Here is a 15,663-nt window from a genome sequence, read left to right as displayed (position 1 = left end):
CTGCATTTGGTGGGCACCCACCCCCTTACCTTAGTGTATTCTTTCCCCCTATCTATCGCCGCCCTATGTGATTTCATATCTATATATAATACATTCTTTATCAAATGTGCTTTAAAGTGTATGGTTTTCCCTTTCATGAACAAGAAAATACTGACCTTATGCTGTTGGGATGGTATAATAATGCAGTGGGGCTGGTATGAAATTTTTTCCAGGGCTGGTTTTTATGCCCAGTCCGGCCCTGGTGCCCATGTATCAGCTAAGATAACCATAAAAAAAATAAGGATACTTTTTTTTTTTTTTTTTTTTATTACATAACTCCCAAGAAGGGATTGCCACAACATCAAGGGGCAGAGTCCATATTTGCTTTATTATGTTTTTATCAGCTACCTTTTACTTTGAATTGAGGTCTATTTACTGTACCAGGCGTTGTCTGTGGTGTCCTAACGCCGCGTTGTATCCATCCTTGTCAATAGGGGGGGGTAGGCTTACACCTGCCCTACTGTTTCTTTCATTTTTTTGTATATGTATACTGACCTCAAACTATTTATGGACAAAAATAAATAAATATCGAGGCTGTTGATATCCATAGCTCCCAACTGTTCCTGATTTCGAGGGATTGTCCATGATTTGAAGCAATGTCCCTCTTCCCCCCTCATTTTGGTCTCATCCATATAGTTGTGTATATAAAATGCCCTTTTTATATTTCAAAAAGTGTTTCCCAGCGATAAACCTTTCAACTAAATTCAAAATGGCTCCATCTGTAAACGTTAAAAGCCAATATAAAGGAATAGGAGTGACAAAAAAGTCCTTGTGGATTTAATTAACCTTTTTTTGTGGGGGGGGGGTTAATTCTCCTTTAAGGGGGTGTGTCTGGGGGGCATGTCCTATGCCTACATATGTTTGCAAGTAGGTGTCCCTCATTCACATCTCAAAATTTTGGGAGGTGTTGATATCCACATTTTCATGAAGCCCAGAGGCCCACCTACCTGGTCTCCTGCAAGACTGACTGTGTCCTTCTCGTGGAGCGATACTATATGTAGCATCTTCAAGACACGAAGCAATGTATCAGCATTGCATGGGGGCAAGGCAAAAATCAGGAGCTGAATAATGTTTATTCTTTCCTGGGGATCCAACCCTGCACGCAAAAAAAAATATCTTTGAAGACAGGTTAGATATGTCAGGGGGTAACGTTGTAGCCTATGCCGTTTCCACTCTGATCTTCTAACACATTCAAAATGATAAATTACAATTTAATCAACACTTATAGCAATGAGGTACTTCTTTATCGATAGACTATTTGTACAATGAAGAGACTTGGTGTGGGAAAAAAAGAAAGTAATATAAATCAAAATCAAACACTACACAACCAAAAGTTTTGGAACCTGACCCTCACACCTATATTAGTTTGTTGGACATCCTATTCCAAAATCATGGCCAATAATATGGAGTTATCCTCTAGTCACTTAAACAACCTCCACTATTAACTACTTGCCACCCGTGCTGTAGCCCAAAGACGGTTGCAACGCAGGCCTTGATTGCCGGGAGGGCGTCCATAGACATCCTCCTGAGCAAGCGCAGTCTGCGCGACCATGCGGATCGCGTGCCGCTCACTCTGTGATCAGCCAAGTCTGTGAGGCTCGGCTGATCACAGATCCGAGTAAGGGGTCGATCCCGGCCCCTCACCAGGTAATCAGCTGTCAGCCAATGACGGCTGATCACGTGATGTAAATAGAAGCTCAGTAATCAAAAAAGGATAGGCTTCCACCATATCAGAAAAACAGTGTGGTGGTCCCATCTCTGATATGACAGAACATAAGAGAATGCCCCCTAATTGGGACTTTCGAAGGCCACCAACACTGTGTTGTGTAGAAAAGTTATTTAATTAAATAGTTCCAAACAAATGGATGATCAATGATAAAAGACGTATGCTGTCACAAAATATATACAGGAAACATTAAAAAAAAAAAAAAAAAAAACACACACACACAGTTAAAGCATAGGACGAGACATGAGAAGGGTACTCTCCAGTGGGTAATGAAACCCAGCTTGGTAATCAGTATTTTTTTTCTTCACGCTGTCAGCGCGAGGGGAAAATAAACCCGATCACCGGCTTCTGTTAGAGGGACATCGGTCACTCACGCAGAAAGCCGTGACTGTGCCCACTAGTGCCACCTGCCAGTGCCCACTGTGCCACCTGCCAGTGTCCACTGTGCCACCTACCAGTGCCACCTATCAGTACCCACCAGTGCCACCTACCGGTGCCCACAGTGCCACCCATCAATGCCCACCAGTGCTGCCAATCAATGCCCATCAGTGTCTAATCAGTGCCACAGATCAGTGTTGCCCATCATTGCCACCTATCAGTGCCCATAAGTGCCAACTATCAGTGCCCTTCAGAGCCACCTATCAGTGCCTTTCAGAGCCACCCATCATTGCCACCCATCAGTGCCCATCAGTACCAACTCTCAGTGCCACCTCTCGGGGCCGCCTCATCAGTGCTCATCAGTGCCACCTATCAGTGCCCATTAGTGCTGCCTTATCAGTGCCTGTGCCCATCAGTGTCGCCTATCAGTGCCCATCTGTGCAGTCTCATTAGCGCACATCAGTGAAGGAGAAAAATTACCGGTTTTCAAAAATTTATAACAAACTATGAAACTTTTTTTTTTATTCCGGTCCCTTTTTGTTTTATTTATCAAAAAATAAAAAACCCAGCAGCATTTAAATACCACCAAAAGAAAGCTCTATCTGTGTGAAAAAAAATTATAAAAATTTAATTTGGGTAAACTGTAGCATGACCGCTCAATTGTCATTCAAAGAGTGACAGCGCTGAAAGCTGAAAATTGGTCTTGGCTGGAAGGGGGTTTAAGTGCCCAGTAAGCAAGTGGTTAAATAAAGCTTTCCACGAGAGTGTCTGTGGGGAATTGTGGACATTTGTGAGGTCAAGTACTGATGTTGCATGAGAAGACCTGGCTCACCATTAATATTCCAGTTACAAAGGTGTTCTGTAGGGCTGAGGTCAGGGCTTTGTGCAGGACACATGGACTAAAATGGACCTAAATCAGCTTTACATAATGGTGTCTGTAGGGATTTTTGGTCATTTATGAGGTCAGGTACTGGTATTGGATGAGAAACCATGGTTTGGAGTTGGTCTCCAATTCATCCCAGAGGTATTCAGTAGGGTTGAAGTCAGGGCTCTTTGCAGGAATCTTGAGTTCATCCACACAACTGTACAAACCATGTGCTTATGATCAGATGTTGGTTGAGAAGACTTGACTTAAAGGGGTTGTAATCCCTCATGTAAAGGGCTTGTAAGCTCCTACGGTCACTGACAGTCCCCCAATCCTCCCATTTTACTCACCTGATTCCTGTAATTCCCACGCCAGAGACGCACTCTTCCCCTCTGCCCGTTATCTCAGCTCTTGATTGGATAGATTGATAGAAGTGCAGACATTGGCTCCCGCTGCTGTCAATCAAATCTAATAGCGCAGGTGCCGGGGGCGGGGCCGAGTCCGACATTCTGCATCTATGGACGCAAATTCTGGACTCGGGAGCACGCCTGCAAGGTAACTCCGCAGGAGAGCGTTTCTCCTAGGGGGTTATACAATGTGGGGAGGAGCTACCAGTGCCGCCAGGGGGACCCCAGAAGTCGAGGATCGGGGCCACTCTGTGCAAAACGAATTGCACAGTGGAGGTAAGTATGATATATTTGTTATTTTAAAACAAAAAAAAAGAAGCCTTACAATCACTTTAATGTATGAATCCATTACTTTATGATTAAGCCAGGTACTGATGTGGGTTGAGAAGACCTGGTTCTAGTTCATCCCAAAGGTGTTCAGTAGGGTTGAGGTCAGGGCTCTTGGCAGGACCCTTGAGTTCATCCACAGAAAACTGGCCAAACTACATGTTTATGATTAGGTCAGGTATTGATGTTGGTTGAGAAGAACTGACGTAGTGTTCTAGTTCATCCCAAATGTGTTTTATGAGGATAAGGTCAGGGCTTTTTCTAAGACCATTGGGTTCCTCCACACAAAACTGGACAAACCATGTGTTTATTCTTAGGTCAGGTACTATTGTTGGTTGGGAAGACCTGACTTAATGTTTTAGTTCATCCCAAAGGTGTTTAAGGTTGAGGTCAGGGCTCTTTGCAGGACCTTTGAGTTCCTCTACACAAAACTGGGAAAACCACGACTTTATGATCAGGTCAGGTACTGATGTTGGCTGAGAAGACCTAGCCTAGTGTTCCAGTTCATCCCAAAGGTGTTCTGTAGGGTTGAGGTCATGGCTCTCTGCAGGGCATTTAACTTCCTTCACACCAAACTGGTCAAACCTTTTTTTTTTTTTTTTGGAGCTGGCTTGTACACAGGGGCACAGTCATTCTGGAACAAAAAAAAGGACCTTCACCAAACTGTTAGCACGCGGTTGGAAGTGTGCAATTGTACCCTTCACTGGAAACGCCAGAAAAATTCCATAATTTGGAATGTTCTTCCAATTCAACAAAAAGGTGTTCTGTAGGGTTGTGGTCAGGGCTCTGTGTAGGTCTCTTGAGCGCCTCGACACCAAACACATCTAAAGGACCTTCCCCTAACCGTTCCAACAAAGTTGGAGAATCACAATTGTCTAAAATGTCTTTGTATGCTGTAGCCTTCACTGGAATTATTTGGAGGAGGTTCACATGCCTTGGGCCTCCAAGGTGGTTTAGGCCGCAACTGCGGCCTTTCCTGGCGGCCCCCGCCCGAGCTACGGAGTGCGGTGCTCCCAGCGGATCAGAGCGGGACCCCCCGCGGCCTGTGGCCATACAATAAGTGGAGCATCCGGACCTCCGGCGGTGAGTAGGCCGTGACCGCGGCCTTTCCTGATGGCCTGCAGACTGCCTGCAGGCTCCGGCCTGTAGCTCCCCTCTGCACTGTGGTGAGGACCCCTCCATAGCCTGCTCATTATATGAGGAGGGGAAGGGGCCTGTCTTGGGGCGGCTGCTGACCCCCCTCCCCTCAGCTATACAGGGCCCTTCTGGAAAATAATTGGAAAGGCTCAGTCTCCGGTAGTAGTTCAGCTGTGGCCCCTCATGACGGCCCCTGCGGAGTGAGACCGGGCAGGGGACTTCTGTACGCCCCAGCTGTCTTGGAGGACCCCAGCCCCCTCTCCTGGAACACCAGGGGGTTGAACTCCCCGGTTAATCGATCCCCGGTGTTCCAATTCCTTAAAAGTTATAACCCACATATATGCGTACTCCAGGAGACGCACCTCTCTCCCTAAAAAAAAAATCCTGGATGGGGTACCATTACCACTCCACCCACTCTAGTTTTGACAGGGGTGTAAGTGTCCTAGTATTGAAGTCCCCCCCTTTAGGTTCCTGGATCTGGCATTGGACCCGGACGGCAGGTATGTCATTATTCATGCGACAATTTACTCTATGACCTGGACCATTGTGGGATTATACTTGCCCCCGCCGGCCTGATTGATGGTGCTGAACCAAATCAATAGCAAGATGGCTGAGTTTGCCTCTGACAATGCTCTCATCCTGGGTGAGTTTAATCTAGACCCAGACATGGACAGACTGACTCCGGGGGGACACCACGGCCCTGGGCTGGCTAACTGGGAGGACACGTATGGCCTGACGGATGTCTGGAGGTGGAGACACCCCAGGTCTCGGGCATTTACATGTCACTCTGCCACCCATAAAACATTCTCCCGCATTGACTTGGTTTTTGCGCGAAGTCCAGTCCTCCCAAGGGTCGTAGACATACAAATATTGCCATGGGGAATATCGGATCACACACCTCTGCTCCTGACATTGGATCTTTCCCTGGGACCAGTGGTTAGATTATGGAGGCTATCCAGATTCTGGATCTCAGATACCGCTGTGGATGCTCAATTCAGGACTGAATTGAATAGCTATTGGGTGGAGAATGCAGGTTCGGCTGAGGCGCAATTAGGGGCTAGGTGCGCGGCATGGCGATCCCTTCTTTTATCCCCAGTGGGCAGAGTCAATCTGCTAAAAATGACCTATCTCCCCAAATACCTGTACTTCTTTCGTAACACCCCCATACACATCCCCAGGACTTTTTTTCCAGAGGCTGGAGAGTCTGTTGATATCCTCTGTCTGGGCTGGGAGACCCCCCAGGGTAGCCAAGCAGATACTATACCTCCCACTATCGGGGGGGGGGGGGGGGGGGCCTGGCGCTCCTGAACTTTCAGATTTACTACTGGGCGGACGTTCTGGTCACAATTCGATGGTGGTTCTCCCCCAAGACATTCCATATGGACATTCCATACCTAGGTGAGGAGGAATGGGAGGAGTGCCTGACTTCTTACATTCCATCAATGATAGCTGCGAAGGACAGGTTCATACAATTTAAATTCCTGCATAGGGCCTACTTCACCCCACAGAGGCTGGCGCGTATTTACCCTCAAAGGGACCCTAATTGTCAAAGATGTAAACAGGAGGGCGGCACAGTGGTGTAGTGGTTAGCACTCTCACCTAGCAGTAAAAAGGGTCGCTGGTTCGAATCCCAACCACGACACTACCTGCCTGGAGTTTTCATGTTCTCCCTGTGCCTGCGTGGGTTTCCTCCGGGTACTCCGGTTTCCTCCCACACTCCAAAGACATGCAGGTAGGTTAATTGGCTTCTGTCCAAAATTGGCCTTAGTATATGAATGGGGACCTTAGATTGTGGGCTCCTTGAGGGTAGGGACCAATGTGAGTGTGCAATGTACAGGGATAGGGGTAGACGCTCACTCAGGTTGAACTGGATGGACTGGTGTCTTTATTCAACCTTACTATGACACTATGACACTATGACTTTCTGGTCATGTCCCAAAATCCAGCCCTACTGGACGGAAGTGGTCTCTACGCTAAATAATGTGACCAGGTCGAACCTCCAGGTTGACCCTCAAACCCTACTATTGAGCCATTTGGCAGACGTTGAGGGGGACAGGCACTGCAAACTGTGCCTTACCTTTCGCATTGTATTATGCCAGATGCAAGATTTTATTGAGATGGAAACTTGAAGACCCCCCTACCCCTGCCCCGTGGAGGAAATCGGTAAACCTGGTGCTCCCCCTGTATAAGTTGACCTATGAAAGTAGACAATGTCCAGGGAAGTTTGATAAAATGTGGTCCTCCTGGATAGACGCATCTGCTGACCTTGATTCCCCTCTCCCTAACTTTGAGTCAGACCAAGACGGCTGTGAATCTCCCCCTCCAGTTGACCGTCATATTCTCTCTCTCCTGACCATTTCCACCCTGACCTCCCTGGCCCCCCTCCCGCGGACTCGTGTGAATGTCAAGTACCTGCATGACTGTGAGGTTCTGCTGAGGATGACCTGCATTTATGATAGAGTGTAACGGCTACTTATGTTATCTGTACTGCTGGATCATTAATTTAAGAATGACTGCCGGATGAAGGTGGTTTCTCCTTTCTATAACTGAGTAATATCGTACTTACTGTTCTTTGCAATGTAATGCTGATTTGTCTAATAAAATCTTTTGTTAAAAAAAAAAAAAAAAAGTACCTGTGTTAGAAGCTCATTGGATTTCTGGCAGGATCAGGAGCTGATTTTTTTTTTTTTTTTTTTTTGCACTAACAAAATGCTTTTAATTGTACCTTGTACTTTCAGGGAAGTGTGGTTGCAGTACATGAAGACCACCGTTAGAAAGACTATATATAAAATACATTAAAGCATTATTCTCTCATTGCATTATGAAGGATCTTTTGGTGGGAACTACAACTCTAATAGACTGTGAACACCTTTTCAAGGCACTGTATGTTCTTATTATATCCCCACTAAGACCTACACTGGGCAAGGACTTTTTAACCTCTGACACTTCCAGATGTGTCATATGCCTGATACCCCCGTGGCTTGCTTTGGTTCCACCCACCAGGCACTACATCACTACAAGACACAGTAATGTTATATCGCCTAAACCACATCAGCCCAGGAATCCGATGCATCCAGATTAAGTGTCAGATGCCGAAGAATCCTTTCAAGAGAGCAGAGATTGTAGACAAAGCCAGCAGGACAGCTCAAGCTGGCCATACACTAGTTAATATTCGAATGAGCGTTCATCCGAACATTTGTACAAAGATTCACAGTGCATTTGATGTATGACAAATGTACTTTGAAACTACCTCAAACTTTCATTTGACTTTAGAGCAAATGTACTTTCTTGAATGAAAACCACATTCGCTGTTAGAAATTTGTTTAAGAAAAAAATGTCATCCTGCTCCTTGTAATTTTCTTATCACAAATGTCAATTTGACACCCACCAACATTTAGAAAATCAAATAAGCCTTCATAAAATTAAGATTTGCTTACAAAATTCTACTAGTTTATGGCCAGGTTATGTTAAATAGTTACATAGTAGACATGTGCGATTAGTTTCGTACGAATCGCAAATTCGTATGAATTTCCCTAAATTCGTACGTTTGGGAGGATCCAGAATACGAATTGCCATGCGTCCGAATTTTGTACGCAATACGAACTTTTGTTTACGAATTTCGGATCAGTTGTCGTTGCATCGACAATTATGAGGGGCTCCCATCATCCTTGTGCTATGCTGACTTCCTCCTGGGGCTGTACCTCTGCTGTGCTCATTATGAGGGGTTTCCACCATTCCTGTGCTGACATACTGAGCATAGCAGGGGTACAGCCCCAGGAGGAAGTCAGCACAGCACAGGGATGGTGGGAGCCCCTCATAATGAGCACATTGCTGTCATGTACAGCTGCTTTTGTTTTTATACCCCGCACTGTACGGGGGTCAGCGGGGATATGCAGGGTCACTGGAAATTGTTTGGTGTTACCAAGCATGTGCTCTCCGCACATCCCCGGTGACCCCAAACAGTGTAGGGTGATCAGGCGAAAACTGGACCAGCGATGCATGGCAGACAATCCGCTTCTCTCTTGTATTTTCAAATCTTAACGGAACAAACTGAAGAGAAGCTGATTGGTTGCCATGGGCAACTGCTCCAGATTCTGTTCGCTTCAAGCTTGATCAATTTCCCTAAATGTCTTTTTATCTGTTCTAGCAGTCATATGTGTAAATGAGAAGAATGGTGGGGGCACATCAGGGCACATTGGAGCACATCAGGGCACATTGGAGCACATCAGGGCACATCAGGGCATATTGGGGCACATCAGGGCACATCAGGGCATATTGAAGCACATTGGGACACACTTTTGCTATGAATTGTGCTGCTGGTTCTAGGAGGTAAATCCTGGAACAGCTGGCGACATGCAAATGTCTATTGTTTGCCAGGCTCTTTACCACCAGTAGTCTTCACTCCCAGTCGCCTCAGCTTTATGGGAGGTGAACTGAGCTCAGAGGGCGCAGAGACAGAACGTCCCACCTGCTGCTCATGTACATGGCTCATAGCTCTCCCTCTCCCAGCAGCACTCTTACTGCTTTTTTGGCCTTGTTTGCTGCTCATTTTTCCTTTAAAAAAGTTAGAAAAATGTAAACAAAAAAAAAAATATGATTTTGATTGCAGCAAACACCAAAATCACCAAATGTACAAAAAAAATATTGTACCAACAGAAAATAACAAAATATTAACTAAATGAAACAAGAAATGAAAAAAAAAAAAAAATGATCTCTCAAAACCAACCAAAAAACGAATAAAACCAGAAACTAAACACTGAGGCGGCGTACACACGGGCGGACTGTCTGCCGAAACTAAGTTCGTCAAACAGTCCGCTCAAACTTTTGAATGAACGAACTTGCCCACACACGGCACTTTTTGAGCGGACAAATACGGCAAACTAAGTTCGTCGTACTAAGTCCGCGCAACTTTTTCAAATGAACGGACTCGCCCACACACGAGGGGACAGTCCGCTCATTTCGAGCGCGTGTCCAGGTAGGCGGGGCCCGCGAAGGAGACGTCGCGGGCTCCGCCGCCTGGAATGGACTTAAAGGGGAACCCCAACGCCGAAAAAAATCGGCGTGGGGGTCCCCCCAAAGTCCACAACAGACCCTTGTCCGAGCACGCTACCCGGCCGGCCAGGAAAGGGGGGCGAGCGAGCGCGCCCCCCCTCCTGAGCCGTACCAGGCCGCGTGCCCTCAACATGGGGGGTGCCTTGGGGAAGGGGGGCCGCGTGGCCCCCCCACCCCAAAGCACCTTGTCCCCATGTTGATGAGGACAAGGGCCTCTTCCCGACAACCCTGGCCGTTGGTTGTCGGGGTCTGCGGGTCTTATCGGAATCCAGGAGCCCCCTTTAATAAGGGGGCCCCCGGATACCGGCCCCCCACCCTATGTGAATGAGTATGGGGTACAATGTACCCCTACCCATTCACCTGTAAAATAAAACAACCCAAAAAAATCACAACACACGAGATAAAATATTTTATTGCACAGCTCCGGGGGTCTTCCGTCTTCGGGGGTCTTCTCGCCGGACTCCTCCGCTATCTTCTTGTAGCTCTTTTGCTAGCGGAGGAGTCCGGCTTTCTTCCTCGCCGCCGGCCTCTTCTCCCGACTTCGGGGGTCTTGTCCCCCTCTTCGGTTCTTCTGCCGGGCCACCGCGCCTTCTTATAGCTCTTTTAGAGGCTCTTTTAGAGGAGAAGACCCCCGAAGACGGAAGACCCCCGGAGCTGTGCAATAAAATATTTTATCTCGTGTGTTGTGTTTTTTTTGGGTACTTTTATTTTACAGGTGAATGGGTAGGGGTACATTGTACCCCATACTCATTCACATAGGGTGGGGGACCGGTATCTGGGGCCCCCTTATCAAAGGGGGCTCCTGGATTCCGATAAGCCCCCCGCCCGCAGACCCCGACAACCAACGGCCAGGGTTGTCGGGAAGAGGCCCTTGTCCTCATCAACATGGGGACAAGGTGTTTTGGGGTGGGGGGTGGTACGGCTCAGGAGGGGGGGCGCGCTCGCTCGCCCCCCTTTCCTGGCCGGCCGGGTAGCGTGCTCGGACAAGGGTCTGTTCTGGACTTTGGGGGGACCCCCACGCCGATTTTTTTCGGCGTTGGGGTTCCCCTTTAAGTCCATTCCAGGCGGCGGAGCCCGCGACGTCTCCGTCGCGGGCCCCGCCTACCTGGACACGCGCTCGAAATGAGCAGACTTTTCTCCGGGCGGGAACAGTCCGCTCATTTCGAAAGTACAGCGGACTGGCACACACACAGGCGGACTGTCCGCTGAAACAAAGTTTCAGCGAACAGTTTTACGGAAATTCCGTAAGACTTTGTTCGTCAAACAGTCCGCTGAAACTGTCCGCTCAAGCCCACACACGAGTGGACTGTCCGCTGAAACACTGTTCAGCGGACAAAGTTGGGCGAACAGTCCGCCCAACAGTCGCTCAGATGCACAGAGAAATAATCGTGTGATCTGCTCCTGTCACGTACCTAGTGGTGAGCCCGGAATGCAGAAGGAGACCTCTCTTGCGTCCCCGACTCACGGCCCCTGATGATGGTGACAGGAGGCATGGGAGTCAGAGGTAGCACGAGTGCCTGGCAGGCTCAACAGCCGGTGGATGGATCAGGCTGACTTCAGGAACTGTAGCTGGAGAAGCAGGCCCCAGTGACAGCAGGCAGGAACCAGTAGACAGCAGGAGACCAACAGGAACAGGTGGATCACTCAGGGGCAGGCACACAGAAGAGTCAGGCAAGCCGGGTCAAACCAGACAGTCAGTACAGGAACAGATGCAGCAGGCAGAGGCAGGAACGTGGAACAGGTCGGGTCGGTAACGGATGAGCACGGTTGGACCAGAGGATGAGACAGGTGCAGAGTCGTAGACAAGCCGGAGGTCAGGGGCAGGCAGAAGGCAGGGAAGGTCGCAGGTCAGGCCGGGTCAATACACAAACAGATCAGATTCAGGTAATAGTCTCAGGAACGCTGTAGATCAAGCAGCAAGATCAGAAGGGAGAACTGGGTTTAAATAGCCCGCCTGGCGCCGGTAACCGTGCACGCGCGCACACCCGTGAGACCGCGAGCAACCGCAAACACGCGCACCAGGCACCCGCAGGCGCGCACAGACAGGTGACGGACCACTGTCCCCAGCCAGCCTTTCCTGACATTGCCCCCTCCCAAGGGGCAGCCTCCGGATGCCCAACCGGGCCATTTTCTCAGGATGGGATCTCTTGAAGGCTTGTATCAGATGCTTGGCATGTATGTTGCTTTCAGGCTCCCATGAGTTTTCCTCGGAACCGTACCCCTTCCATTTAATGAGAAATTGGACACAGTTATTTCTCTTCCTGCAATCCATTATTGCCTCCACTTCGAACTCCTCTTCACCATTGACCATAATAGGAGCAGGGGGATCTGTGGCTCGTCCTGGGAAAGGGTTAGAGATGGCGGGTTTCAGGAGAAAAACATGAAAAACGGGGTGTACCCGAAGTGTTTCTGGCAGTTCCAGTTCGTATGCCACCTCATTGATTCTCCTCTTGACTGTGAAGGGACCCAGAAACTTAGGGCCCAATTTCTTTGAAGGGCAAGCGAGTCGGAGATTAACTGTAGACAGCCAAACCTGGTCTCCAGGTTTCAGAATCAGTTCCCCCCGTCTGTTTTTATCAAAAGTCTCTTTGTTTAGCGCTTGTGCTCTGGTCATGGTTTCCTGCAACAGTTTATTGTTGATACTGAAGAAATCCACAGTCTTGAGAACGGCTGGCACAGAACATTCAGGAACAGAGTTAGGTAGAAATGATGGGTGGAAACCATAATTGGCAAAAAACGGGGTCTGCTTGATGGTAGAATGGATGGAATTATTATAAGCGAACTCGGCCAGTGGCAACAGAGAGAACCAGTCGTCCTGAGAAAAGGAGGAAAAGCAGCGAAGATACTGCTCAAGAGTCTGGTTAGTTCTGTCTGCCCATTTGTCTGAGGGTGGTATGCAGAAGAAAAAGATAGCTCGATGCCAAGGGAACTGCATAGTGCTCTCCAGAAACGAGAGGTAAACTGCACCCCCCTATCTGATATGATGTTGGCTGTAACTCCATGAAGTCTGATGACTTCCCTGATAAAAACTTGTGCAGTTTCCGTTGCCGATGGTGTTCCTTTCAAGGGGATGAAGTGTGCCATCTTGGACAGCCGATCCACTACCACAAAGATGGCCGTATGGCCTTCTGAAGGGGGAAGTTCAACAATAAAGTCCATGGAGATTAATTTCCAGGGTCTCTCTGGAGCAGGTAGAGGTTCGAGCAGGCCCCAAGCCCTGGCCTTATTACCCTTGTTGCGATTACAGATGGTACAAGACTCCACATATCTTTTGCAGTCCTTTGCAACTTGCGGCCACCAGAACGTGCGTTGCACGAGGTCAGACGTCTTGGAGACACCGAAGTGGCCGGCTAGTACATGGTCGTGGCAGAGCCCGAGTATGGTGGCCCGAAGATTTTCTGGAATTAAGATTTTGTCCTCAAGCCAGAACAGACCGTCTTTCGCAAGCAGCCTTGCTACTGCAGGAGGGGGCTCTTCACTGGAAGCTTGCTTAATCCGACTTAACAGATCTTCCTGAAGAAGGAGAAAGTTTTCCGCCGACAGAATAGTATCCGGAGAGGTAGGTACTTTGGGATCATTGAACATGCGGGACAATGCGTCCGGTTTGGTATTTTTTTAACCCGGTCTGTAGGTGACATGGAAGGCAAACCTGGAAAAGAACAGCGCCCACCTGGCTTGACGCGGCTTCAACCTTCTAGCAGATTTCAGGTACTCCAGGTTTTTGTGATCCGTATAGATCAGGATCAGATGAGCTGCTCCTTCCAGAAGGTACCGCCACTCCTCCAAAGCCGCTTTTATTGCTAATAGTTCCCTGTCTCCCACATCATAGTTTCTTTCAGGAGCTTGCGTGAAAAGAAGCCAACAGGGAACAGAAGAGACTTGGGGGCTTGTCGTTGTGAGAGTACTGCCCCAACGGCGACTTCGGATGCATCAACCTCCAGAACAAACGGGAGAGCCGGGTCAGGGTGTTTCAATACAGAAGCGGAGGTAAAAAGTCTCAAGGGTGTCAAAAGCAGTTTGGGCTTCGGGAGTCCAATGAAATCGAACTCCCTGCTTGGTCAGCTGGGTAATAGGTGAAATGATGGCTGAGAATCCTTTAATAAATTTCCGATAAAAGTTCGAAAAGCCCACAAACCGCTGAACACCCTTTTTATCCACAGGAGCAGGCCACTCAAGAATAGCGGAAATTTTTGGAGGGTCCATTTTAATGCCCTCAACAGAAATGATTATTCCCAGAAACTGTATACTCTGTTCAAATTCACACTTCTCAGGTTTTGCATAAAGGCCATGCTGACGGAGTCGCTCTAACACACACTTGACATGTTGACGATGGCTACTGATGGAGGCAGAAAACATCAAAATGTCATCCAGGTAGATGATGACGAATAGGTCCAGGAAGTCTCTGAAGATGTCATTTATAAAATGCTGGAAGGTGGCAGGGGCGTTGCAGAGCCCAAACGGCATAACTAGATATTCGAAATGTCCGAATCGGGTGCGAAAAGCTGTCTTCCATTCGTCACCCTCTCTTATGCGGACCAGATTATAGGCCCCCCGTAGGTCTAATTTAGTAAAAATAACGGGCTGCCCCCAGTCTCTGGAAAAGTTCTGGCACCAAAGGAAGAGGGTATCGGTTTTTAATGGTCACCTTGTTTAGTTCCCGGTAATCGACACATGGCCGAAGGGTATGGTCCTTTTTTTCCCACAAAGAAAATGCCAGCTCCTGCAGGGGATGTGGAAGAGCGGATGAATCCTTTAAGATTTTCGTCAATATAGTCCTTGAGTGCTGCCAGTTCCAGTTCAGTTAAAGGAAAAATTCTTCCAAATGGTACTTCGGCCCCAGGGAGGAGCTCGATAGGACAGTCATAGACCCGGTGAGGGGGAAGAGTCTCTGCACCTTTCTTGCTGAAGACATCCATGAAGTCGTGGTATGCCTCTGGAACTAATTGGCGAGCTTCCGTATCCAGGCACATCAGAGCTGTGGGCTGGTTGGAAGTCCTTGGTAGACAATTTTGGAAGCAATAGGGTGAAGGAAAGGTAACATCTCTGGTAGTCCAGTCAATGCAAGGGTTGTGGGCCTGGAGCCAGGGCATTCCCAGGATAACAGGAAACAGGGGGGAAGTGATGATGTCAAGACATAAAAGTTCATGGTGAAGATTGGATATGCTGGCAGAGATGGGGATGGTTTCCTGGGTGACAGGACCAGACCGGATGGCAGATCCATCGGCAAGATGTATCAGTAGTCCTTGGGTCTTGGAGCGTAGTGGTATGTGGTGTTTTGCTGCAAAAACAGAGTCCATAAAGCAGCTGCATGCTCCCGAGTCAACGATAGCGGGAACCTGGATGTTCTTTCCGGGGAGCTGCAACAAAACGGAAAGAGCAAGATGAGGGGAAGCATTGGTGATTGCAAGGACTTGATCAGCAGAAGGAGGAAGCCACTTACGGATCTTGGTTGGGCAGGACCTCACGTAGTGCCCATGCTCCCCACAATACATGCACAGATCCTTCATGCGGCGACGATGACGTTCTTCAGGTGTGAGCGTTGGTCGTAGCAAACCCAGCTGCATAGGCTCCGGCACATCAGTAGTAGGAGTAGACTGAGCTGGTGGCATAGTACTTGAGTAACTGGGCACTCTTGGCAACATCCAGGTGGCACGTGACGGACCTGCGTCTCTCTCTGACCTGCGTTCATGTAGGCGCCTGTCAATCTGTATGGATAGATTGATTAATTCATC

The 15,663-nt window shown here is 48.4% G+C and overlaps 1 protein-coding gene across 1 annotated transcript in view; it reads right to left on the bottom strand.

The window, feature by feature from the left end:
* LOC143948006 (rho GTPase-activating protein 6-like) overlaps nucleotides 1-15,663 on the bottom strand; it is a 203,079-nt gene that overhangs the window by 42,784 nt on the left and 144,632 nt on the right. The window contains exon 8 of the mRNA XM_077465170.1: nucleotides 987-1,135. Within this exon, the coding sequence (XP_077321296.1) occupies nucleotides 987-1,135 (149 nt within the window). The remainder of the gene's footprint in view (nucleotides 1-986; nucleotides 1,136-15,663) is intronic.

This window comes from Lithobates pipiens, unplaced genomic scaffold, assembly GCF_037356315.1.
Source record: "Lithobates pipiens isolate NorthernLeopardFrog02 unplaced genomic scaffold, aLitPip1_a1.2 Scaffold_1, whole genome shotgun sequence".
Taxonomy (NCBI): Eukaryota; Metazoa; Chordata; class Amphibia; order Anura; family Ranidae; genus Lithobates; species Lithobates pipiens.
Note: the sequence above shows the minus strand (reverse complement) of the source record. Positions and strands in the feature narration are given on the sequence as shown.